The sequence below is a fragment of the Lagopus leucura genome, unplaced genomic scaffold (genome assembly GCF_019238085.1).
Source record: "Lagopus leucura isolate 7727_CA_CO unplaced genomic scaffold, USGS_WTPT01 Super-Scaffold_100002, whole genome shotgun sequence".
NCBI classification, from domain to species: domain Eukaryota; kingdom Metazoa; phylum Chordata; class Aves; order Galliformes; family Phasianidae; genus Lagopus; species Lagopus leucura.
Genome location: NW_024962263.1, coordinates 46,968,235 through 46,996,122, shown reverse-complemented (window position 1 = coordinate 46,996,122; position 27,888 = coordinate 46,968,235). Strand labels below are relative to the sequence as shown.

The 27,888-nt window shown below is 39.4% G+C and overlaps 1 protein-coding gene across 1 annotated transcript in view; it reads right to left on the bottom strand.

Annotated features, from left to right (window-relative positions):
- Nucleotides 1–1,516: 1,516 nt before the first annotated feature.
- TAF4B (TATA-box binding protein associated factor 4b) overlaps nucleotides 1,517–27,888 on the bottom strand; it is a 49,865-nt gene continuing 23,493 nt past the window's right edge. The window contains exons 7-14 of the mRNA XM_042869600.1: nucleotides 25,325–25,900; nucleotides 20,460–20,595; nucleotides 19,829–19,934; nucleotides 14,012–14,184; nucleotides 11,078–11,208; nucleotides 5,895–6,020; nucleotides 4,859–4,915; nucleotides 1,517–1,581 (exon numbers count right to left, since the gene is read on the bottom strand). Of these exons, the coding sequence (XP_042725534.1) occupies nucleotides 1,579–1,581; nucleotides 4,859–4,915; nucleotides 5,895–6,020; nucleotides 11,078–11,208; nucleotides 14,012–14,184; nucleotides 19,829–19,934; nucleotides 20,460–20,595; nucleotides 25,325–25,900 (1,308 nt within the window). The 3' untranslated portion in view covers nucleotides 1,517–1,578. The remainder of the gene's footprint in view (nucleotides 1,582–4,858; nucleotides 4,916–5,894; nucleotides 6,021–11,077; nucleotides 11,209–14,011; nucleotides 14,185–19,828; nucleotides 19,935–20,459; nucleotides 20,596–25,324; nucleotides 25,901–27,888) is intronic.

Genomic DNA, 27,888 nt, shown 5'->3' with positions numbered 1-27,888 from the left:
GATACTCAGCTGAACATGAGCCAGCAGTGTGTTCAGGTGGCCAAGCAGGCCAATGGCATCCTGACTTGTATCAGAAATAGTGTTGCCAGCAGAAGCAGGGAAACGATCATCCCCCTGTACTCAGCCCTGATGAGGCTGCATCTGGAGTACCGTGCTCAGTTTTGGCCGCCCCACTACAAGACAGACATAGAGGCTCTTGAGCACGTCCACAAAAGGGCAACAAAACTGTGAGGGGTCTGGAGCACAGGTCTGAGGGGAGCAGCTGAGGGAACTCGGATTGCTTAGCGTGGAGAACAGGAGGCTCAGGGGAGACCCTACCACTCTACAACTGCCTCAAAAGAAGTTGTGGCAAGTTGAGAGTCAGCCTCTTCTCCAATATAACTAGTCACAGGATAAGAGGGAATGGCCTCAAGTTGCATCAGCGGAGATACAGGTTGGATGTTAGGTAAAATTTATTCTCCAAAAGAGTGGTCAACTACTGGAATGGGCTGCCCAGGGAGGCAACGGACTCACCATCCCTGAAGGTGTTCAAAAAATCTTTTTCTTATTGCAGGGAAAAAAAAAAACACCACCAAAAAACCAACAAACAATTATGCCTATTCGATAATCATGCTTTTTCAAATACCACAGAAGCAGGTAAGAAACACCACAGAAAAATAAAGACAATATAAATCAGGTAATTAAGTTGAAGATCTCAGGAAGTCAATGAAAGCTCATGAAAAGCCCATTTATGGCAATGACATCTTATTTGCTTTTTTGCACTGGAAAGGAAACTGAAGAATTTTATTTTATCCTGCCACAAGAGTAGTCTTACAGAATTCCAACTGTTAGAGTCAGAAAACTAAATATAGAAGCAGCAGAAGAGTTGTGGGTAGGAAAGGAAACAATTCAATAGCTCGAAAATTGAGAGATGGAGATGGTAGGGAGAAGAATTGAGTTAGAGTTATTTGAGAACGTGAGGGGAGAAAGAAAGAGTTAGGATGGACACACGAAATAAAGTGAGATGATTTTTGAAAAAAGATAATACAGAACAACAGCATTTCCAGCCATTAGATAACTCCCAGGAATGCACTGGAATCATGCTGACTTCAGTGTTTTCTGTGGGGTTTATTTTGTCTTTACAGAAAAGTAGTGTTCAATCTTTTCCTCCAAAACAGTTAATGAGAAAGGTGAACTGAATTTTCTCAGTATCTCATCTGCTGCCATCTTTTAACATCTGAACCAAAATCATAATAAAATAACTTGTAGGAACAAAGAACTAGAAAGACCTGTGAAGTCATCAGAATACAAAGTTGCCAGAACAGCCAGGGAGGAAGCAAGCAAGTTTGCTGTTTATCATCATGTAGGCACTCCACGTGCTCTTCCCCTTGTTCAATATGCAGCTGCTCACCTTTTTCACTGCAGGGTGCATCAAGGTAAGAACAGAGGTGAAGGCCACTAATATGGATTAAACAAAGATGCTATCAGTATGATACTTGCTCACCTGCTTAACGTGAAGAAGCACTCTTGCACACACAAAATCCGAATGGCTTGCCCAGTTTCCACCTTAAACTTCCTACAGCTGTAGTACAAACAGACTCACTTTTCAAGATGACAAAAACAAAAAAAATATCAGAGTTTGTATTTAAGTTTACAGTACACTGATGCATACTGCCATTTTTACAGGTCATCTTTGATGTACTATGCATATACCATGCTTGCTGACTTGATAGCATCCTACACTTACTTAAGTGGTCTCCTTTCAGAAAAAGAAAGGAAGCTAGAAATAAGCTGTAAATACAACTATAATAATTGCATCAATTGAATATTGTTTATAACTAGAAGTATAGTTGGAAGTAGAATATGAAGTATCAGAAAGCACCTGAAAAAAATTGAATTTTAAAAGTACAAGCATCAAGGACAGAGCAAGGACTGCATCTCTCTCAGTTTGAACCTGCAGCTAAGGGTGAATGAAAAGCAGGGGCAATTCATCCAGGCTTTGGAAATGCAGTTATACAAAGAGCTGGCCTATGAGGTAAGGACAAAATCCCTGAGTGGATAAAGGAGCAGCTTCAGGCAAGCCTAGCAGCTGTCTCAGAAAGAATGTGCACTTTCTGTAGTTATTAAAATTTGCTGAAACAGGTGAAAGGGAGAAGTCAAAGACTTAATTCATAGCCAGCTATGTAGCCTAAGAATATAGCAAAACAAATGATTTAGCATAAGGGAAGTTTTAGGTAATAGGTCATGCGAAAAAGGACAAGAAGGTCACAGCAATTATGTATAGTCTTTTAGATAAAAGAATCCACTACCAAGTCTCTGGATGCACTTCTAGCAATTTCAAGAAGCTGCCCCCAGCTACTGGATGACAGTACATCCTGGATTTAAAAGTATTCATTGTTACAATATACACCCTATATTTTGGGAAACACTGCTTTAGAAAACATCCAGAATGTCCAGTGCCATTACCCCACAGTCTTTCCCTAGTCCCAGCAGGTCACCATTAGCATACAGAAGATAGCTCTGAAGAAGGAAGACCCATATTCATTCTTTAAGACCTACAAAGGGACAATTAGATTAGCCTTTCTAGTGGATACTCAACCACAGTTGCCTGGAAGGGATTCGATTCCAGCTGAGAAAGGAATTGCAATTCCTACCTTTGGTTTGCTAGGAACAGGCTACACTCATAGCTTGAGCAGTAAGAATGACAATGGTGAGCCTTTTCAGGCTTTCATCCCAGCACATCCTACACTAGTTTTAGGTTTAGGATGTTTGTTAATTTCAATTTTGCTCTTATTGCAGACCTACTTGCACTTGCATTTTTGTACTGAGCTAACCATCAATAAAGTGTCAAGACTGACAAGTTTCATGTGGGCTCCTTACAACTTAACCTTGAAACAGACAAAAGAAAGCACCAAGAAGGTGGGTCTCCTGCACTGCTCATGAAATCTGGTGAGTTCTGGCTGCCCCATACTCAGGAGAGCAGAGGGTAAGGCAATACCCATGAAAAGATCTTCATTGTCTACAGTGGCGTATCTGCCTGCTTTTCCTATGATGAAGCAGTTGGAGACCACTCCGTGATTGGCAAAGCACAGACAAAACGCAGGACAAGCACGATTAAGGCAGTGCTAATCCAGCACAAGATAAGATATAGGAAAGATATCTTTCCTGTATATGTCTTCGTAAGATATATGAACTAGAGGATTTTATACTCAAGCAGTCCTCTCCACTCTGTTGGCTACTTTTTTGTATACCTAGAAGAACCAAAGTACACTGTTAAGTTTCCTCCTTCTAAATATCTTGAGTCATGGAATATTTTCCAAGACCCTCTATGCTATTGTTCAAAGGCAAAGAGAAAAGTAGTTGCATAAACTAATTGCTAAAATGCAGGTTTGCAGTGGTTCAATAAAAAAACTACAAAAACAATCATATGATCTAGAAGTAAGGCCACCTACAAGACAAATCAGCGTTTACCCACTGATTGTTGAACCTGGTGGCAACGAGGGAAACTGGAAAGGGCTTTAAGGCAACTTCTGTACTGGCTGATTATTCTGTAAGCATGAAAAAGGAGTTGTAAGGAAGGAAAAGGAATTAAAAGATAGATAGTAAAGCAAGTTTTCTCTCATTTTACAAATTTCTTCTACTTTGGTGCAAATCCAGAGCATTGATTCTAATACTATTTTACTGGATTTCCATTTGTTTTGCCTCAGCTCCTACATTAATCCAAACAATAAGGGCCTTTAAAGCATTCATAAATAACCTGCTGCTGCTCCTGGCACCTAGGAGCCAAGTGCAGCAATGTTAAGCAACAACAAATTTCATAGTTCAAGAGGCACAGTTAAGGAAAAAGGTTGCTCAGAAAATCACACTCATTTAGCACAAAGATCCTTAAAAATTGCATGAAATCAGTCAAGTAACTATAGAAACCAATTTCTTCAGCTCTGTATCACACGTCTCACACCTCAATTGTCTTTATTATCATCTGCTGTCAGATCCTTAATCAGAAATGTGAACAGGCTTGATGATTTATTCAGCAGGGAAAAGAATCTGTAGGTCAAGTGAAAAATTTCACACACACATACACACACATCTTCAACCTTAGGTACTTTCATTTCATTCTGTTCCCAGTAGCTCTGGGGGCAACTCCAGTGAGATCCAATATTAAGGCTCAATTAAAATAAGCTCCAATTAGTGGAGCTTTTTTCTCTCAGGCTAGAAAAGTCAGGAAATGGATATTGGGAAATGTAAAAAGTCAGCTACTGAGAGGAGGCTGCAGACATAAATGAACTTATTTGTTGATTTCTACAGTTGCTATGCAGAGGCCTCTGGGAGTAAAAGCTTAACCAGTCTAAGCTATAAACTAAAACCCCTGCAGCTAAACATGAACTGTGTGAAACAAGGGCTCCATTCCAGAACAGAAAACTGCTGGGCCCAGAAAATTAAAAGCCAGAGGCGTTTTCCATTTAAACTAAATCCCAGTACCGCCTCCCAGCCAAAGAATTATAAGCAGTATCAGATTTACAAAACGAACAATTACCCTGGAAAAATGTAGCCTATTGTACAGTCCCAGATGCTAAATCTCAAAGTTTCTTTTTTTTTTTCTTCTAATCCCACATTATATTCCTACCAAGTGTATTGCTGTAGCTTACAAAGAGCCATTTCTAAACAAGACTAGAACTACGAAAATAAAATGTTGAAAGAGATCTCATAACTCATTGACCTCGTTTAAAGCACTGCCCTTGCCTGTAGCAGTTCCTGTCCTTCCCCAAGGCCTCTGCAAATGGTATGCAACAGCAAAATAAACCCTGACCTAATTGCCAGGACAGGGCTGCCAACCTTCTCTCAGCACACAAAGGCAAGCATGGTAACTTGAAAGACCTACCTCTTTCACTTTCTGCTTTAAACGCAGATGCTCTGGATCTTCTTTATTGGAACGGCTCTACCAAAGGAACAAGAAAAAGATTGAATAGGAATTACTAGCATCCAAACACCATAGCATACATACATTAAATATTTAATAAATGACAATTTTCTCCTGTGATTGAAAGATTTCGCTCCAGGGGCGAATGCCTCAATCCAGACTGGCTCCCCTCCCCCTCCACATACATACACCCTACCCTCCCCCTCCCCCCATCTGGGCTGGCTGCCTCTGCTCTAGCCTGAAGCAAGATTAAACTGAAAATGATGCTAACTATGTCAGTCAGGTCCAGTCTAGGCATGATGCTGTTCATGTCAGCAGCAGACACTTACAAAGGACAGGAAGTGCAGGAAAGAAAAGGAGTCATAATTCTGTACTTCTGCAAGTACAACTTGATTTTTTCCAGTCTGGATTACATTTCCACCCAAGGGGATCCAGAAGTCAGCTCAAAAACAAAACAACAAAAAAGGAGAGGATCGAGTCTCATGTGATTGTGCAAGATCTACTGATTTGTTGGGGTTTTTTTGTTGCTGTTTGCTTGTTTTCTTTTCTGCTCTTGTTGGGAGGGAAGTGGGAAGGATACTTATTTCTGTTCTGATTCTCAGATGCTCAGATTCTCAGAAGTGTACCAGCTCAAAGTTGAACTCTCTGATCTAACTACAGAAAAGAAATATACCTGTCAGGGCAGCAAATCTCCCCAAATTTCAGGTGTGGAGAAGGACAAGGGCATTTTTTGAACTCAAAACTGAGCCATAAATGAAGTTTATGGCTATGCGAATATTACTTTTATTTCATTTTGTCCAGAAGGAATAATCAAAAGAAGAGCTCACTCTTACCTGAAAGAATTCCTTACCTACTTACCTGAAAGAATTCCTATGGTTTTTAGAAGAATGTAAAAAGCCTAAAACCCTTTTCTGTATGGTTTGAGTTATCCTAAACATTAAAGACTAGTTATAAGGCCAGTGTTTCAGCTCTGAAAAGCAAGAAATGATGTTCTTACCTTGGCTGCTCGTAGCAACATTTCACGTTCCTCTTCATCCTTTCTTTGCTTTTCTAGGTGATCAAGCTTTTCAAGAAATTTTAGCTGTGCTCTGGTGTCACTAGATACAATGTATGTATCACTCCCCTGAAAAGAGAACAGGACCTTTTATACACCACTAGAGCTAATTAATGGAATCAGCCTGAAAATAATGCTGTTTTCTCAAGCTGAGAAATGTAAGATGCTTTAGAAAGACTTCAGGTGGTATCTCCTCTCTACTCAAGCATGCTTCTTTGGATCTGTGACTAGCAAGAGGTTATGGAGCAATTGACAAAATTAACACCTCATTCTACTGTCTATTGACTATAATAATATTAGAATTGTAGTCTTTATGAAAGGCTATCATAAATTTCATAACCAGTAAACAAACAAGATTGTCTTCTGGATGGATTATTAAGAGGAAAAAGAACAGAACTGAGAAGAGATCATCATACTTTCCCATTTAAAGACAGTGGATAAAAACACAAGACCCAAACTTTTGAAGTTTTTGCCATTTAATCCAGATCTTGAAATAAACCTTGCCTGGTGGGGAATAAAACTGGTTACATTAATTTTGTGGTGGGGAATGTGAGGTGATTGTACATAATTTATTGTAGCTGCAGAAATATATATTTCTGCATCAGGGGATGCTTTCAAATCGCGGAATAGTTTATGTTGAGAGGTGATCTGTAAAGTCACCTGGTCCAATGTCCAGCTCAAAGTTGGGCCAAATGAATATTATTGACTGGTTGTAACACTAACTGAACATGTATGTGTTGAAACAAGACTACAATCATTTTAGTATGTACATAGATATAAACAGATAGCAATCAGTAGTTTGCTTTTCTTATCATTTTTTTCCCCTTTGGAAAGACTAAGTAACTTAGATTTAGCTTGTCTCGAAAGGAAGAACAACAGAAGGAAAGATCTAAAACTTTGTCAGCCATGAAAATCTATTTTTTACTGCTGCTCTTCTGCACTGGGTGTTGAAATATACACATCGAACAAAGGACATCAAGCAAATCAAGATACTTATTTAAACCACTCTAATGTACATCCTAGAGTTTTCTGTCTCTATTATTTTGTGATCTTCTCTTTTCCTGATACATTTATATTTAGGCTTTTAGCAACCAAACATATGTATTTTCAGCAATCCTTCCTTATACTCCATCCAATCTCACTCTTAAATGAAGCAACTCTGACATGCAATTCTTATGGAACAAGCACAGGATGTTTTACAGGTATATTCTAAGGGAGGGTGTACTTTACATATATAAATTATCAGTGACTTCAATTTCCAAACACTTAAGTTTTCAGACACAGTATACTCAGACCCTTCTTCCCACACTCATATACTTCTAAAAGTTGGAAGAAAAGTAAAAGTCACATTGTGAGTCACTGCTGTCTTCCAAACTCAATTCTCACAATTCAGACAAAGCATGAAATCAATCCCTCTTCTTGTATTCTGTTTGCTCTTTTCAGTGAGCCACCACATTGTCACGTATCACCAATTGTGGCTCAGACCACACCATGTGTTGCAACTAAGGAGACTTTGTCCTTCTCAAGAAGAGTCTGTGGTTCTGCAAAACAGTCTGACAAGCCTTTCTCTTCCCTCTTGTTACTGCTCTCAACTTTTTACTGCTCCCCACAAAACACACACTCCATGAGTCAGCCTCAGCACAAGTACAATTTGTTTTGGAGCAGTAGTTTATAATCCACCACCATGCTGCAATCCTTTTAACAGGACAAAGAAGAAAGCCATATTACCAGAAGATTATTTTTTGAAGTTTAGAAACGCTTCATTCTGGAATGTTGAAAGCCAGGGTTAGATGATTACATTTTTAAAGTCCAATCAAAGACTCGATGCCAATTAGTGATGCAAGCCACCCAATGAGAAGTACCCCGATGCAGTATCATAAAGCCATAGGGGACAAGAACTAGGAGGATTTATTTATTTATTTTACACAATTTTTACTCAATAACAGAGGCTTAAAATGTCTGAAGTTTCTTAAGAACCTCCAGTTACATTTTGTCCTTTCTATGCAACAAGCTTATTCTGTTTTCTGTTAGCACTGTAATTGCTTAGACAGAAAACGCTACATTGTATATGTGCTATACCTGCACATACCTCGTAACCGCTATTGTTATGAGGAAGGAAGCTGGATTAGTTTTTGTTCATATAAATGGATGAATTTCTTCACACAAGGCCAGACAGACCTCACCTACAGTAGTGTGACCCCTGCAAAAACTGAAGTTACACACAGGTTGTAATTAGGGAGAGAATCTGAGGATTTAAGTTAGTGACAAGTAATGCAAGTAACCACAATACAGAGCATGCCTAAATATGTGAGAACATCCAACTACAAATTAAAGGGAAAGCTGTACACCTTGTTCACAGTTTGTAAGCTCCTTTCTAGACTGTCATGTACTTCTAAATGAATTTGAAATCTAAGGTATTTCCAGTTTGGTACTAGGAAAGTATTTTATGTCAAGAGGTACACAAAAAAAAAACACACATGCGGAAGCTTCGTTCTTTTCAGTCCTCCAGGAGTGAAGCTGGAAGAATCCCACACAGAACAGTTCTTCTCCAGGGGCTGAACAATTTAAAGCATGTTGAAAAGCCTTGCTGAGGACAGAGTACGGACACAAGAGGTTACGGAGGATCAGCTACTCTGTGGGAACTTATTGAGCTTCAGCTTTACCTAAGCCAAGTTAAAAGCAGAAAAGTCTCTAAACCTCTCAGGAGTTACTTCTCTCTGCAGTTTGATGGGTTAGAGGTGGGCAGGGGGCAAGGGAAAGAAAAGAAGAAAAGGAATGCTGACACTTTTCACATCAAGGAGCATTTACAGCAGAGTTTACCCCTTTAACCAAAGGAGCTGCAACATCATATTGCCATACTGACAGGATGGTCTAGGCTGCCATACTTCATTGATACTGCACACTAAGACAATGTTGTCATTAAACCAGGTTTGCAACAGCATACAACTCTCAAAGCCAGGAGTTCATGGCTACAAATACAGGAAACACAGAACAGTTGTCTGATGCTGTGCTAAACCCAATCCACAACAAAAACATTTTTAATCACTACACAGTTTAGCTGTCACTATTAATTCTGGTCTTGGCTGTCATATGATGTCACAGGCACACTCATACCTCAGCAGCTCTCCAGATCACAGAAGAGAAGCAGCTGAGGAATGGAACCATTTAGCTGACTGTCTTTATTGTCTTACTAGGCCTTTCTCAAGGAATCGCAATAAGAGCTGCAGAACAGACATCAGCTTATAGCAATTTAAAAGGCTATTCCCTGCTTTGGATACAGATCACCATAACAGTTCAACACTAATTAAATTAGTAACTTACAATTACAATTAAGTGCGTGGCTTTTCTTTTTCTTTTCTTTTTAAGCAAAAAATGGCAAAAGTGGGAAAGTCTACACAGTAGCAAGCTGTGATACAAAGCCTTTAACCTGCCAAATCTCTTTGAAAGGCTAGTCATCAGATGAAAGCTGCTAGGCACAAGCCTAACACAATACAAAAGGTCTCCTTGGTATTAACCCATGAATTACTAACTTTCACAACAGCTTCTACCCTAGTATAGTTACCTTGATTTCACCACATCTGTCACGATACTCTCTTTTTCTAATGAATATAAGCCAATAAAAAGCCCTGGGGGGCAACTATCCAACCCTCATGTAAAGTGTCTGGATGATTTTCTGAAATGCATGGAGTCCACAGAGTCTATAGCCTAGAGGGATAAAAGACAGCAGTGGCAAGCACTGGGGGAGATAGAATACAGGCCTATACAAATACATACCAGTGCACTAAGACCCTGAAGTGTTCTGCTCTTTAACATAGATTTCTAAAAGCCTATCAGCATATTTGCAGTATTATTCATGTGAGAATAATCACAAGTGCAATCTTCCAGGGTATTCACCTGTAATTTAATACCACCTTCCTACTGAAAAAGGGCACCTGTACCTCTAAGATCATCATGACCAGTACAGTTTTTTCCTCTTTTTTTTTTTCTTTTCTTTTTTGAGAAGAAGTTTATTGCAATCATACGATCTTATCTTCTCTTCTGGCAATTCAATCATATCAAAACCAACCAGATTTCCCTCTGTTTTCATTGAGGAAAATCAGTCTCTCCAAGCCCACTGTCCAAAAAAACCCTCTTGCCATCTTTGGCATTTACAAGGCACTGAGTGCTACCAGAGCCCCTCAAGACTTCAGCTTCCACCTCATTTCAGCTCACAGATACACTGCATTGCCTCCTTTGAAGACAACACAGAACAAAGTTTTCTCATAAAAACTGTACACATCTTCTGCACTGAATTTTTTAAAAACTCTTCTGGCAAGGAATGGCATGCTCAGCTGCTTGGGATGTCATTATAATACTTCAAATTTTCCAAACAGTTCCTGCTCTTTAATACTGCTTCTTCATTATCTAGAAGCCTATAAAAAGGATTCTATTAAAAAAATAACTCCTATCCTGTCAGTTGATTGCTCTTTTTATATTGAAATAAAGTTCCTGTTTGATACTGAAAAAAAAAAAAAAATTCATACCTTTGTTTGTAAAGAAAAGTCTCAAAGTGCTAGCTTGGTCTTTTGTAAGTTAATGCTTCCTATTCGTACCACACTGGCTCAATGATATCAGACCTCCTTCACACTCAGTGAAGTTAATACTACAGGGAGGAGGTTTTCAGTAACACTGGAGGTACAAAAATCCCTGAGACTAACATCAAAGGGTCTCTACTTTCACATGGAACTGAAAATAAAACACTCAAATTCTCCAGGCCTTTTGCTAAGAAGTACCATGGTTCCATCAGCAGCAAACAAAATAAGCAAATGCAAGCCCCTAAATCAATCTAACGACCAATAGCTTTATGTTTACCATGTAAAAGGGAGATTTTTACATGACAGCCACCATTTCTACAGAAAACTACAAATGCATTTACATTTGGTTTTAAGAGTGCTTATCTAACAAGTTGAATGGAAAGTATAAAGAATAGTTAGAGGCTATTAAACAGTTAAAGAAAATCAGCCTTCGGTAGACACTGAAAAGAATCACATATTGCATATGATGTACCTATGCTTGGAAGAAGTTTAGCTTGAAGGCGGTAAAGCAGGAAAACTTTGGCACAAAACTCACTTAATGATTTCCTTTACCTTATGGGTTGATACTCTGTGCTGAGCAATTACAGTTAGTTTTTCTAGGAGCCCTCGTAATCTCTCCTGTGTAGCATGGGAGATCAAGTTCACAACATCAGAGTTAAGTTCCATAATGTCATGCCTTTTACCTGTGGAAGCAGAGAAAATCCATTACGTGTTTTAGTAGTAGCTGATAATTGAAATAATTAGCACAGCAGGTATTCTGTTCCCCCTGGAAGTCATACCCATTATGAATAAAGGTTTGGAGATTATGATTTTCCTGGTAAAGTCACAACTTCAAAGATCTTAGACACTACATTAATAAAACTTAGCCTGGAGCTTCAGAAAATATAGACATTGTTTCACTTAGCCTCTAGAATCACTCTCCTTGCAAGGTCATTTATAGGACAAAGTTAATAAGAACACAAATCAAGCTTCATGTTCAGGGATGGGGAGATGTGGTAGCTGTAGAAATTAGTGCCATATTCTGTTAATTTCAGTAATTAAAAAAAATAGAGAATTACATTTTGCCCTGCTTGACACCACACTTGTTAACAACTCATCACATTTATTCGATGAACAGGGAAGATTTTCGCAGTGCTCTCCAAGCATATGAGACCCAGGCATCCTCTCACCTACCTCGACCAACCAGTCCACAGCAGACTGACCCAACTATCCTAAGGTAGAAGCTTTAAAAACAAAGACATAAACCAACTGGGGTCATCGTGCCTTCAACCCATTTCTCTCTGGCTGACACCACTCTCCCTGTTCACTGACAAGAATTGCTATTCCTCTGTACTTCAGCAGCTGCTTTTGAGGCTGCCTGGACCCCATGCTCAGGGTGAGATGCTACCTCGCACCTTCCTGCAGGCTGCAATGGAGCAGCACGCCTGTGGTTGACACAGTGCAGCTCCATCAGGACACCTGGAAAGCACTGCCTTGTGGGTAAGGCTGACAGTGCTTTCACACACTTTCTGCACAGTACCTACCAGAAGCTCTTTTCCTTGCCCCTCATAGCATTTGCAATAGCTGTTAAGACTTTATGATGCAATACGTAATAGCATTCAAAATCCATTTTGGTATTTATTGCCAAGTGAAGTGTTAAGAATGGATAAACAGTACACTGTAAAAAACTAATCACCTATTTCATCTGCCTTTATTATATATTTTCAGTTAGAGTAGCAAGTCGGGGACAATCTACAATGTTTTCCCACACTATGATCAAAATGTTCCCCCTGTTGAATTCACATGGTAAATATTAGACTGTACTTCAGTTGAGTGCAAAGCACATTTTGCTCAAGCATCTTTTAATGCTTCCTCCATAATTTACCACTAGACAATCAGGACACATGAAACTTCAGTTTAAGACCAGAACTAAATTCCCCCAACCCTCAAAACCACCCTCCACATACACTTCCTGAACAGAAGAAGGATCTCAGCTAAGGAACAGAAGCATTTATTTTCTAAGTTGTTGTAATCCCTGACAGTACTCCTTGCCTCACTATCAAAACATTTTTCATTAATAATAATTCATGTCATAAACGTGCAACAGCTATCATGCAAGTCTTGAAAGAGTTGTATTTATGTTTTCCATCTTTAAGTAAGCTATTTGAACACCACAAAACAGTTGTTGTACAAGCATGTGGGTTTTTTTTTTTTTGTTGTTTTGCTTTGTTTTTGGTTTTTAGAGCTCTGTTTTTCCTTATGTGTACTGCCTGGATAACTAGATAACCTTCTACTAAACTATGAGAAAAGCTTCTATGCTCTAGTTCCAACATATATATTCCCCTTTCAATTAGTAACACAGCACTACCTTCACTAAACCATACCCTATGTAGTTCAAACTGCAGATCTGTGCCAGTGTGGAGTACATGGAGTATGAAGTATAGGATGGCAGCATATAGAGTTTGCAAGATACATGCTTTTCACAAGCTAGTTGCATTGCTTGGACTGGGAATAAGTTGCACATAGAAACAGGAAGTCTTTCTGATCATGTAACAAGACCACTTGTATTATGGCTTGAATTATGGCTGCACATATGAACTGAGGGCTTTATATTATAGATGCTGAGCTGCTAAACTCACTGTTACAGAATGGCAAGCTACCAAGCAGGGAACAGGAATAAGGCACTGAAAAATATCCAGCTTGCTGTAAACAATGCGGTGCTATACAAATGCACGCTCCACTCCCTGCTTTGACATAACATACATTCCACAGTATTATCCACTCATACAGACAGATAACTAACATCCCCTTTTGTATGCAACTCAATGAAAGAGTTTTCCATAGAGGGAGTCATAAGCAAAAGCCTGCCCTGTGCATGTAAGGTAGATGAGTCACCATCCCTGAATGCGTTTTAAAACTGTCTAGATGTGGTGCTCAGGCACATGATTCAGTGATGGGTTGTTAGAGTTAGGTTAGTATGGTTGAGGTTGGACTTGATGATCTCTGAGGTCTCTTCCAACCTGAGCAATTCTGTGATTCTATCAGCAGCATGAAATTTCTTCCTAACCACAGGGGCAGGATCTGCAACCTTGGTCAGCAGAATATATACAACCCCAACCGGCTAAGGAATGCACATGTTTTTAGAGAAGTCAATTTAATGTATCCAATTAGGAGCTGCAGGAATAGAAAAGCATACTTCAGCATGTGAAATTAACATCTGTATGTTTTTTATGTACTCCACTAAATGTAAGAGTAGTAGTAGCTAACTTCTTGTAAGTAAAAGTGGCACCAGTTTGTCTTCTCTCCTATTGCGCTTCAATCTTCTACATAAAAAAAAGAAATTGAAGATTATTTCTCTACTAGAAGGGGTCGATAGATTCAGTAGAAACACATGAACGAAGTTGACAGATCTTAGAGTTCTGACTCCTTCAAAGACGAGAGTCTGGCTAATGAAAGAGGCAAGGGCACACTACATCAACACATACTAATCACATGTTTTATTCTCACCGATGTTCAAAATCTTCTTCTGAAGTGCTTCAGAAAACAGAAAAGGTTCATCTGCACAAGAGCGGATCACAGTACCAATGAGCTCTGAATTTGTTGCCAGAATGCATGCACTCTCTTCATTAATGTTGACTCCAGCCATGGAAGTCACATCATTTATGTCATCTTCATCTCTTCTAAAGAGAAACACAACATTTTATGCTTCATTCAGAATGGATACAAAGAAAAGGGCGCTTCTATCAACAAGTATGTTCACATATTTTGGAGGCTACCTCTATACTACAGGTTTTTGGTGTGGAAGTGTTTAGGTAAAGAAGCCTCACAACAAGCCTTCACGATTCATTCAAGTTTCTCAAATGTTAGTTTGACTAATGTCTCAGTTGCTAGGTATGCAAATTCTTTAGAAGAAACTTAAATTCTGAATAACCTTGTAAACAAAGAGCTGAGGTAAACCACGGTTTAAAATTCCCATGAGATTCCCCATCTCCACCACTGATCTTACAGCAGTGGTATTTATTAGCGGTATTTATTATTCAGAAGTCAAGGTTCCTCTTGGAGTTATTAAAGTCACAAGTTAAATTGAAATTTGTTATAAAAACACAATTCACTGAATAGCAACAAGTGTAGAATAAAGTTGAACATTTGTTAAACTATAAGCAAGGCAATTTTCTAACAGATATGCCTGTCCTACAAACTGAAGATAGCAGGAAAAGCGTATTGGCACAAAGCTGATTTCTACTTCTTTTTTCAGAGTTCCCTTCTTGCCTCACTACAATCAACTCAGATCTTCCTCTCTGAGTCAGCCCTATTGTACAGCATGTGGCATCCTCCACACCACGTGCAGACACTTCTGAAGAACAGTGGCAGAGATCTAGTTCTCAGCATTCCCTTGTAAGCTGGATTCTGTTGAAGCTCAAAAATCCAACTGTGGCATGTTTTGGACTAACAAAGCTAGAGCTCCCTGCCATCATGGTAAAGCCCACATTAAGCAAATAATTAGCATGTTTCAGCTTTAAGATCGATCTTGTAAGCTAAAATACTTAATAAATCTCGTATGTGAAATTTTTGGAGAAGTTTTGCAATGAAACAATTCAAGTTATTTTCAGAAAGCTTTAGATCATAAAGAGAAAGCCTTTTTGTTTCACAAAGTGACAAAGGCTGTAATGTTGGCTTCGAGGGTTTAGAATAGAAGCCAGCAGTATTAATTCAGATAAGCTGTTGGAAACACTCAATTTGAACATCTTTTGATTTGAGAAAAAGGAGTCTTTGCAAAGGTGTTCTCTGATGAAGTCCACCTTCAGAAAGCACTGTATTGCCTAAATAACTCTTGAATCAGGAGCAGGTCAGAAACTTCCTATTCCTAGATGAAATGGGATCTCTTGGAGAATGCTTTCTGATTAGCAATAGGTATAAATTGAATTTATTGGAAAATGGGTTGGGTTTTAGTGATGCTCAAAAGATGCAAGAAAGTGATATTTGTTTTTCCTTAAATTATAGATTTTTCTTTTTCAGACTTTAATGGCATTCTATGGTGTAAGAATTCTCCCGCAATATTATGAAGAGGAGGCAAGGAAATTAATCCAGCCTTCCCCTACCCTTCCTGCCTTTCATTTGTATACTTGCATGCCAGACAGCTTCTGTATAATTTGCTTAGGGAAAAGGAGACCAACAGATTCTCAAATCAGTTTCGTACGTTAAGTCTTACCTAGACATAGCGTCCTGACCAGGCTTGTGCCTCAGATTCATCGCACTAAAAAAAGGACCCTTGTTTATGGAGTCTACATTAGGATGCTTGTAGCACAGGTAAACTATTATACCATTTCAGTTTTTAATCTGGCTACATACTCCAAATACTCAAGAAGGCAACAAGTAACCTTTTGGACTATACATCTAGCTACAATTCTATGTTTCACCTCACATTATCAAGTAACTATTTTTTTTCTATATTTTCAATCATAATCTCTCTTATGAGTGCACACGCATGAGAACTCATGCACAAGTAGCCATCTCTACCCATGCTGGTTCTGAAGACCAATTCTAACTTCTTTACTGCAGACATAAGACTGCATTAAGTTACTAGCTTTGATGAAAGATTCTTTTGCATTTAGAAAAACACCGCTGCACCTATTTTACTTAGCTTCAAAGAATGCACCACAAAATTTCCCTAGCAATAGTGCTCACTAGCAAATAACATAAGTTTCAGAAGCCAAATGAAGTCTGCACTCTTTAGTGTTCATTTCATCTTGTTATTTTAACAAAACTCAATCATTTTAGGCATTGTACCATGTATTTAGAGTGACCTATTAAAACCGTTCCAGTAAAGTGATAAATGAAAAATATTCTAGAACACACATGGAGGTGTTTGGTTAGCTGCTGACTTGCTTTCATCTTCAGCAAACCTCCACAAAGTCCATCATCTTTATCACAGCCAATAATACTTTTCTGCATTTGCTCATATCACATCCAGAGGTCAACAAGAAACACTCTCCTAGCTGTTACAGATCTCCAGTGATTAAAGTTGTCAGAACAAACAATAAAACAGAATGCTCTGCTGTCAATGTTATCCTGTATGGAGTCATATTTGACATTCAAATTGAATACTCAACTGGAGAAATATGTTCAAGCAATGCAGATGTACTTCCTATGTTACAGATTTGGCTATAGTGGCTGAAAAGTGAGACTGTGGCACCCTCTGGTGTTTGAACAACGCATTCATTTTCTTCAAATTCAATTTTCTAGTTACTCAATGATTTACTTATTTTTTTTTTAATAGTAAAAGTAAAAACTACTGAAATATACTTAACCCAAACTTCCATGCACTACCACAGACAACTACAGGGGACAGAACAATTCCAGCAGAGCAAGACTCACCAGCACTCCTGATCACCACGGGCAGGACAAGAGGCTGCCGAGATTTTTCCACTCTGCTCTCTCACTCCTGCTTGACTAGCAGTTCTGATTTCTGGAACTTCCCAATCTAAATTTTCAAATCAGCTGTATCCATTTTTGAAAATAACAGATACAACAGATGCAAGAAATGCACAAGTAGTTTAAGAGGTGAATATGCACCTTTCTTTTTTTTTTTTTTTTTTTTTTTTTTTCTCCCCAGGGTGCTCCAGTATATACTAGCTTTGTTGTTCAACAAAGCAAAGGGCAAGGTTTTGCACTTGGGTAAAGGTAATCCCAGATATGTATACAAACTGGGAGAACTCTTTGAGAGTAACCCTGCTGAGAAGGACTTAGGGTTCCAGTTGATTAAAAATGTAATGAGTCAGCAGTATGCGTTTGCAGCCTGGAAGGCCAACGGTATCCCGGTTCTATCAGAAGATGGGTGGCCAGAAGGGTGAGGGAGGCAATTGTTCCCTTCAACTCTGTCCTCACGAGGCCTCAGTTGGAGCACTATGTCCAACTCTGGGGTCCCCAACAAAGGAAAGATAAGGAGCTTTTGGAAAGCATCCATAGGAGGGCCATGAAGATGATCAAAGGGCTGGAGCACCTCCCCTATGAAGACAGGCTGCAATATTTAAAGGAAATTCACAAATATGAAGGAAATCAACTTTTTACATGGGTAGACAGTGACAGGATAAAGGGGAATGGTTTTAAATTAACACAAGGGAGATTTAGATGAGATGTCAGGGGGAAGTGTTTTGGTTGGTTTTTGTTTTTCTTTTACTGAGAGTGGTGAGGTGCTGGAACAGGTTGCCCAGGGAGTTTATAAATGCCCCATCCCCAGAGGTAGTTAAAGTCAGGCTGGATGGGACCTTGGGCAATCTGATCTAGTACTTTACTTAGAAGTTGGCAACCTTGGCTGTAGCAGGGGGGTTGGAACTTAATCCTTGAGCACCGTACAATCCAAGCCATTCTATGAGTCTGGGATACTTTACCAGATAAGTAGAACAGTTATAAAACTCTTGATGTTTGCTTTTAAACCAGACTGCTCCTTACAGTGCATTCTGCAGGACAACCAACTCTCAGTGATGTGCACGGTTAGCTGAAATCTTACTTCTTCTAGGAAGACTTTTCAAAATTGAAACAAGAAAATCACCCCTTCCCATTCTCATCTCTAGCAATCAAAAAAGAAACACTGTGGAGTACTGCATCCAGTTCTGATCTCCCCAGCTCAAGAAAGACAGGGATCTTCTAGAGAGAGTCCAGTGGGTTCGAAGAAGATTAAGGAGTATCTCCCTTATGAGAAAAGACTGAGAGACATGGGACTGTTTAGCCTAGAGAAGAGAAGACAGAGAGGGGATTTTATCACCTAATGGCCATGTCTCAAGCAGATGGGGACAGGCTCTTTTTGTCAGTGCACAGTGAGGGGAAAAGGGGTTGTAACAGGCACAACCAAAAATACAGGAAATTCCTGTATCACATCAGTTACAAAAACATGCTCTCTGTCCATAACAAATCCCATCACAAAACCTGAAAGGAGGCCATCGTGTTCTCTACCTCATTCATCAGCTGGCTGATGGATCATAAACCAGGAAAATTAGCTTTGCTAGGAATAATAAATGACAGAAGAGAGCAAACTACTTCAGGACTCAATGGGGAAAGTCTATTGTCAAGGCTAGAATAATGCCATCTGATGCCAGGCCTGCTTGGTTGCATTGGTGAGTACAAGGATCGAGAAGATATCTGAAGAGATAAATTCTTCAGGGATGAGAAATCTATTAGAAGAGAGTAGGTTAAGCTAGAGATTTCAAACCTGAGTTGTTGAGTACTTCAGCTAATTACAAATTCATAGTCCAGCAGAGCAGAAATCCATCTTGGATCACATTGCAGAAGCACAGTTTTTTCTAAATACTCTAAAAACCTGACAAGATAGAACCTCAAGAAACTCAGTTCAAACTTCTTCATCCTAGAAAGTTAATTTATTTTTTACTGGAGGAGCACAGAAAAATCTCATTCCTAGGGAGGATTGGGTTTTGCTTTTTGAAATATTTATCAGGCGTTTTGTTGGCTGTTTTTTGTTTGTTTGTTTGTTTTTATTTGTTTTTGTTTGGGTATGCATCAGAACACACACAGCCATAGCTTTCAAACAATGAGAAGTCAATGGGTGAAAAGCACAAAGGTGCCATGTCTGCTTTTACTTCTGGAAGACTAACTTCAAGTTTGCCTTAAAGTCTTAAAGCTAATAACGCATAATGATGGCAGCCTATTACTATTTCAACATTAGATTCTAGAGCTACAAAAAAAGTATCATTTCTCCTTTTAAAAAGTTAATCAGTTATTAGAACTAGAAGCTTTAAGCATTCTTCAAATCTGAAAGCCTAGAGAACATGCCAGAAGCCACAATTAGAGGTGTAGTCAAAGAGTTCCACCTCTACATGTAGGAACAAGCTTGCATGAAGAGTTAATGAAAGATATGTAGTACAGCACACAGCTTTAAACAGGTTGCTAGCCAGTCCAAATTGCAGCTCAATGCTATCTGGCTGTCCATAAGAAGTAGTAGTTATATCTGACTTAATACTACGGAGAGCTTTTAATACATGGTAACTTTAGTTAGCAGTACTCACAGGATCAAGATCAATGTCTCCTCTACAAATGAAAAACTGATACATATTGATGTACACCGTTTGGGTAATTACACTCTTGAAATAACAACAAAAACCCTAACTTACTGAGACAGTTATCCTATATTAGGAATAAGATCTACTACAAGGTCTGAGTTCTTAGATTCCTGTTTGACAATTTATATTATAAGATAAAAACACCAATCATAAGTCTCTAAAGAAAGCTGCTTTTATCTGGGCTCTATTCCCTCTTCTATATGTGCTGTTTCTTTTGTTCCTTCCTGTAGTAAACTATATTGTTTATTTTTACCTGAAGGATGTTGTTCCATTCTCTTTTATTTTAATTTTCTGAAGAGGAGACGCTTGAAGCGACAGAATTTTATTTCCTGGCAGGGTAACTTGTTTCAGAACAGAGCCTAAAACAAAACAAAGAACATGCCATAGTAGAAAGCAAAATGCTTTTTAATGCTGTTTAATCAGTTCATACTTCTAACAAAGGTACTGCAGACTCAGTAACAACCAGGAAACCAGACACTCTAAAGTGCTACACTCTGTAAGGCCAAAAAATCCTACACTCTCAAACACCCTCCTCTGTTCTTCTGAGTGAGAGGTTTAAGTGAAAACTTGTTGGCTGTGACAAAAACTTATGTTATGCATCAACCTGGATCTGCTGAAGGAAAAAGTCTCTTGACACAATTCTCAAGATTATGACAGTTCAAAGAAAGTTTACTGCAAGGATCTTACAGTATTTTAAAAATTAAATTGCTATGGAGGCAACAGAACTGGACATGGTGCTGAGCTTCTTATCGGGATTCCTAAAACAGAACTGAATGCCCCAATATACAACACCTTCTTACTTCCCTGCAATCTACCAACAGCCCACACTTATTTTTACACCTCAGTAGTGTTCGCCCTTCTCCATTACGAAAGTTTCTCCATACCAGCAGGAAATTGGTTTGTTTGAACAAGCGTATTCAGTGGCATTCTCTTCTCAACAGGTGTCTGAAGAGTCAGTGTTGAGGACTGTGGAAGTGTGGATACTTGCTTCACTATGGTTCCTGGTGGTTGTTGGACTACCTGCAAGTGGGATAACAAATATGAAGAGTGAAAAGAGTGAAACAAATATACAGAGAGCTAGATAGCATCAACATGTTCATTCCATCAGAAGTGCTGCAGGGCATGCATGTATGCCTAGCTCTCAGTTTATAAAAAACAGCATGCTCAAAGAAAAATTACTTTCAACTTTAAAGTCAAGAAACAAAATCTTAATGACTAGTGTCGAGCTTAAAGCTTATTCAGCAAGCTCTAACAGGCATTTCATCCCTACTCTCAGTAGCTATATCAGGAAAATTTCACTGAATTCTACAGTCTGCTACGCTAAGAACCTTTCCTAAGTTTTTCTTAACAGGCTACCAATTGAATATTGAGACTGCCTGCCAACAAGCTCAAAACAGTAGGTATCACACACATCTAGTTTCACAAAAAATAAAAATCACCAAAACAAACAGAAGCCTTGCATGAAATTCCTTTCCTTTAGTGAAGAGTACAGACTATGAAGTTACTGACGCATTTTTGGAGCTGGAAGGTCAACTGTAAATTGAGATGCCAAGTTTTGAATTGTTAAACAAAAGTACATGAAATGCACCAGTTAGATGGAACATAAGTACTAACTAACAACACCTGTACTGAGGTGTTTGCCTCTGTGCAAAAACAGTAGTACACTGCTGAAAGGTAAAAAGGGAAGGGCTGATAGTGTTGTTTAAAGAGGCTCTTGAAAGAAACACAACCTGACAGCAGGATGTCATCACAACACAGACCTAAAGGCACAGCCTGTAAATACTAATTCTTCCTCTTCAGGGGTAACCATTAAAATGCAAGAAAGCAACAGTGATATCCCCAAAGCTTCATTTCCAAGGCTCCTAGCCAGCAGAAACATGGACTGCAGCTTTTGATATATCCTCTGCAAAAGCTCTTAATTACAAGTTGCAGAAAGACCTTTTCACCAAGGATTAAAAGTTACCAAAATTACTAACGTTTTCAGATTGAATCCTAGCTGGTTAGAGGCAAGAAGTCAACAGAAAAATGGTTGAGAAAACACATTCTCTGCTTTTTAAGTCTAATTTCAGAAAGACTAAAGAATGCTCAAGCAGTGTTTGTATTTAAATAAACTATACAAGTTTAGAATTAAATGTGAAGAATTGACATTTATTGCTCTTAGAAATTAGACTGTCTCCTTCTGCCAACTAACTTCAAATTTAATCAGCAAACATCACGAGCACCAGAAAACCACATGTTCACAAGAAAATGTGCTCTGCATCTGAAGATGTCAAGGTACACTGCCCAACAGCTCCAGTTATAATATGCTGCTTATAGCATCATGATTTGACAAAACAGTGGTAATGTAGAACAACTGAGCTGAAGGTGGTGTTCAAAAACTAGACAAAGAACACACCATTCTCGAGGAAAAAACACAAGATGCATATCTCTCTACGTTTTTATGCAGATGAAACAACCATAGGAATACAGACACTGATTGTGGACAAAGTCTCACACACAGAGCACTTCATCACAAACAAGTACAGACACTAATGTTTGCTTCTATTTGTTTTTAACCAAGACACAATTTGATCTTTCTGAAAAGATCCAGCTCCTGTACGCTGGAAGTCAAAAACGTTAAGAACACAATTTATATGTTCAGATAATTACTGAACAACCAAGCAGCTTGGACAAACTACTCACAGGATCTGCCAGCGTCCATACTGACAGGCACCTAGAGATCTTCCCTACCGTCAGTGAGCATGGTGCTTCATCTTCAGCATACAAAAAACTGAAACAGCACAGGAGGAAGCATAAGTATTCAAGATTAAGGTGTGGCAGACAAAAGAACAGATGGGCAATGTTAAATCAATAGCCTAGATGGAGACTGGAAAAATATATCAAGTGACTGATGAGACTAGATCAACCTGAAACTAGAAAGGATGCACTGGCAGTAAAGCTGCTTTTGTCTGCCATTCTAGACGCTAGGCTAGCAAAAGCTGAAAGTCCTTGGAACCAGCAAAGGGTAACAATTCTAGAAATTTCAACAAGGATCTAATGCCAGTAACTAAAATTCTACAGAAAGAGATATCTATAAGAAAAAGAGTTACTGTCTCTTTTTTTCTTCAGGTTAGTATTCCTTAAGGAAATTGACAGAGACATCAGAATAAAGAGCAGCAACACTTAAAGTGCAATTCAACACCCAGCTGACAGCTCAGAAACAGCTGCCTGAGAGAGACCTGAGCTTCAGCCACCAGCAGTAGCAAGTGAGCACACCTTACCGGTGGCTGCGGGGACTGCACCACGAAGCTCTTGTTCTTAATGCTTTAAGTTGCAGTTTTATTAGAAGTCAGCAGCTGGTAACAAACTTTGATTTACCATGTTTTACTGAGAGAAAGCAATGCTATGGCAAGACACTTTATTTCTCAGGTGAAAAATCTTTGCTAACAAATGCACTTAATTAGTTTACATTAAGGAAAGAAGTCACAGGGAGGGTAACCTGCAGAGTGTGCAGCTGCTGGGAAGGCAGCACAGACACTCAATCCAGTTCCAACAGCATCCCATAAGAGCAGATCCCTCAGAGTCCACCATAGAGAGAGTTGTGATAATCATGTTCCAGAAAAGAAAGAGCTGCATGCTGCATCACTCCCATCACAGTTTTAATACGAAATCACTGCAGTGTTGAAATCTGAAGCATCAATGACATTACAATAGAACTGGCACATGAATGCACAGAAGATGCTCCCTTAAATTCCTTGAGCACAAGAAAGACAAATTAGAAGCGGACATGCAGAGAGAATGTATGGCATCAGACAACCCTGAGGGCCAGAAAGGAAAAAAAATTGCTGGCAGCACTGCATGGACAGATTTGCACAGCTGGCATGTGCTTCCTTTCAGTTGGCAGCAGGACCCTTCTCTTTAGGGAGGCAAGATCCTGATTTGTTTTCTTGTGGGAACGGGCAGACCCTCTTCCTTTTAAAAGACAAAGCATCAGGGAAGTCCTAGAAAATGCAGCTACTTCCACCAGCTTGCTCCTTGTGCTTACTGGCTGCCTGAACAAACACCAGCATCCTGATATGGCTGAGCTGCCAGTGGTCAACTAAACCCTTCAGCTACATCTAAGACCAAAATTAAACACCATTTTTTAAGAGAAATTATTTTAACTGCTATGGTTGGGATCTACTTAAACTAGATTAAAATATGCTCTATATTTTATGTAATTTAAGTCAATGTTTATAACACAGAATAAAGAAAAGCAATTCATTAAGGATGCCACGCTGCAGCATCGAAGGAGGCAGAAGTCATTTTGTGGGTTCAACAAAATTGTATTCACAAAGCATCTTAACTCCCCAGTGCAGAGTTACGTTTCCTCATCTAGTTGTACAGATGGTCAATCTTTCCCCTGAATTACATGCCTTACCATGGAGCCAACAAACGTTCTCCAGCCTTTGTACAGCCTAAGCAGCTCTCATTTTCTTCTGGCTGGAATTTCAAATTTAGTCCTTGAAGAAAAGGTACCAATTCTTTTTCCAATTTGGCTCTAGCTACTACTATCCAAGTTTGTTACTGCTTAGTTTTTTTAAAAAACACTCATAAAAAGGATCCTCCCCTATATAGTTCAATATTTTGCTCTTCATTAAGTCTGAAGAGGTGAAAACCTGGTAGAATTAGTTCTTCACTAAGAATAATTCCTATATTATATTTTCCTTACACACTTGGAAAGGAAGAAAACAAATACAAAGTACTTCAGTGAATCTGAATACTATTAAATCAAGAATATACAATAAACAAACTACAATGGAAATTCACACAGTACTATACTACTACACCTGGTGTAAGCAAATTTAGCTTCAGAGGAAGCATATTTTCCCTTTGTTTGAAGGAACACATTTTTACAAGGAAGTTCTATACAAGAAGTTATTTATCTGCCAAAAGATGACTGTTCTCCCAGTTTTCCATGCAGGTAAACTTACACAACAGACTCCTCATTATCTCAAAATCTAACTTATTTCACAACGTTGCTCTGTTGGACATATACCAGTGGATCCACATTTTCTGATATTTACCATTAGCATCCATAAGAAGTTAACCTATGCCAAGAAGAAATGTTAACGCATTGTTTTCAGGAGTATTGTTTTAACACGTCTATTCCTCCTGGAATTTGTTACCTATTGAGGCCTAATAGAAAAAAATAAACTTTGGATGGCATTATGACTAACATATCTTAGTAAAAGTGGGGGTCAGAATTCTCCTCTGAAAAGCTCCTTGAGCTAGTTCATACCTTTCAGTTAGTGTATCACTACATATCATCAAGTCACCTATTTCTGAAAAGTGCAGTGTCTATAAAGGTAGGGAGACTGGAATCCTTGGGGGTCAACACAGGCACAGCCCACACAGGGCATCTGATAGTAATTAACATAAGGATCCCACCATCAATTTCTTTTTCTGACACAAGCATTTCCTGCCTTTTCTTTCATATACCAAACTAGCACAGCTGCATGCACACCAGGAGTCCAAACACATGTTCTCTCACGTTTCAATCTGGATGCTCAGTCTGGTGGAACAGTGGTCAGTACATCTTGCAGTAGACCTCACAGTCTGGCTTTAGATTGACCTTTTCAACAACTGCACAACATCCACAACTATCTCAGAACTGGTTAACTCATGACAGGCTAGCTTCATACGACAAAAGAACACTTCTAAGATGCAAATTGACAAAATGTTAAGAGTCAAATAAAAGAAGCCCAGTTATAGAGGAAATTAATCTTACCAACTGTTTCACTTTAACCACCTGCTGAGTGGCCACTGGCTGTGCAACGATGGAGTTGGGCTGTGAGATTTTAATACTGATGGGGGTGCCCATGACAGGTTTCAAAGGCTGGAGAGGGGTTGCTGCTGAGGATGCCACTGTAGAGACGAGCACTGGCTTTACAGACTGGAGAGATGATGTTGCTACTGCAGAGGTAAAGACTGGCTTTACAGTTTGGATAGCAGTGAGCCCTGATTTCGATATTGTTGTGGTGAGGACAGAAGGTGCAGGACAAAGAGAGGCTGTCACCACTGCAGATGCAGGAACAGGCTTCATAGCCTGCAGAGAGGCTGTCACTGATGCACTGGAAAGGACTGGTTTTATAACAGGAGCAGCTGTGACTGTTGTGGAGGCAGACACTGGTTTTATAACAGGAAGAGAATTGGTTGCTACAGGTGAGGTTACCACTGCTGTGGAAGGAGTTAGTGCAGAAGTACAAGCTGAAACGGCTTCTTGGGTCGGAGCAGGCTGCTGCATACACTGCTGGATAAAACTCTGAGCATTTGGCATTAGCTGCCGTAAGGCAAGCATACTTTTCTAGAAGACAAAAAGAAAAAAACAACAGAAAAACACTAGAAGAGTCTTCAACAATAGCGAATATTACATTAGCAACTGAACCCACTTCCTCACATTCCAATTTAATTTCTTAACATCAGGAAATAATCTGATTATTCCAAACAAAATATTTTGCTGGAATTCATAGAAGAAACACAAGTATTCTTGAAATGATGGAGATAAGTTAAGAATCACCAACATAGGTTGAATAACGACAACAGTCACCGTGTCTTCAGTACCTGGGTGCAAACAGTATCTATGGAGACATTTGTTTCCAAGTTTCTTCTGTTTAGAATGTTTCAATGTGCAATTTATGCTCCAGAATAAGACCAATTGAACTATTCTATCTCAACATTTTTCATTTTGCCAAAAAAAAAAAAGTCTGCTATATCATAACAGCTGTGTTTACTCCATTTAGCTTCTTCAACAGAGAGCTACAAATCATCCAATAAGATCAGAAGCAAGTCCTGACGATGCGAGCACTTGTACACCAATACAGCTGTATCTACACTAGGGGGGGATACCACTTTACTAATGTCTGAATAGCTGCAGCAGCATAGCTTAAGCCAGCTAAGTTTTCTGCAGCTCAAGAACATTAGTAAAGATATCTGGCAACATCTCATTTTTAGTACAGCTATGTTTGAGAAGGTTAATGGACAGAATAATCTTCATGCCCTCCATAGATTTTCTCCTTGACTATTTACAATCTGTTATGGCTCAGAATCAGGAGAAATAATTTCTACAGCTACCAGCATATTCACACAAAAACTTTTTTCCCTTGACAATTTTTGAAGTTTGTATGTCTCCAGCATAGTACTGTTGCTCTGGGCTTCATACAACAGAAACGTGATGTCTTGCTAATATACTGAGTGAGCAAATTCTTTGTACATCTGGGCTTTCTACAGCACTTCTATCTTTAATGTTTGCTTCCTCATCTTTTAAAGGATTGCTTAACTTTCCTAATGTTCCTGATGCAGTTTATTCAGGAAAAGCATCCAGCACAGATATGAACATCAAGATGGCACTGCAGCCAAAGTCAATGCTCTTTTCAACCTGTTGGAATCAGTGAAACAAAATACATGCAACAGCTGCATCGAAAGCCGCAGCTCAAAAGATAAGGACAGAGAACCTTCCCCAAAATTCCACTTTACTAGCTAAAATGAGTTGGCAACAACCCTTATCAAACCTCTTCCCAGACTTGAGACACAAGTGTTTCCCCCAAACAAGGTCGGCAGTGAAGAGAAGTGCCTGTGAAGTCAGCTGCCATTTGGCACTCAGTCCCATAGCAGCTGCCCACAGGACGTGCCAAGCAAGCCTGGTCTGTGCTACATAGCCTTAAGGCATGTCAGAAAAAGCAACCAGGGTACAAGATGCTTTAAGGGATGGGTAATGCTATGACATCAGTTAAATTCAACCATTGTGCTTGAACAATGCTGAAGTCACAGTATTTTGTTGTTAACATAGTGTACAACTGGGAGAGGGTACCTCATTAAGGATTACAGGGATGTGGATACAGCTGAAAGCAGAAAAACCTACGTGGTACCTGAGAGCACACAGCAGCTCTGTGTGACACCAGCCCAGGCCTTACACACGTCAATTTAAGTCCCATGGAACTGCCCTGAGGTCCTTACACCAAAACTGACCTGCTCCCCACACTGTGGGACAGCTTATTAACTCGGGATAAGCATTTACATCAACACATGAGGACAAAGCTACATGTAAACTAATGAACATCTGAGGAACTCAAAGGGTCGTAGAAGTGTTAGCAAATGCAATGCACCAGCTCCCTGGTTCTTAGGCATGAGCTGGTCCAGGGAGCTTGCTACCTCCAGGCTGAGTTCTGGCTGTGCCAGATGCAGGCTAGAGCTCTGCAGTGATACTGAGATTCCTCCACACTGCTCTGGGAACACAGCTAGTGTCCAGCAGGGATTCTTAGCCAGGGCCCTGCAGAAGGCAGACACATTACTTAC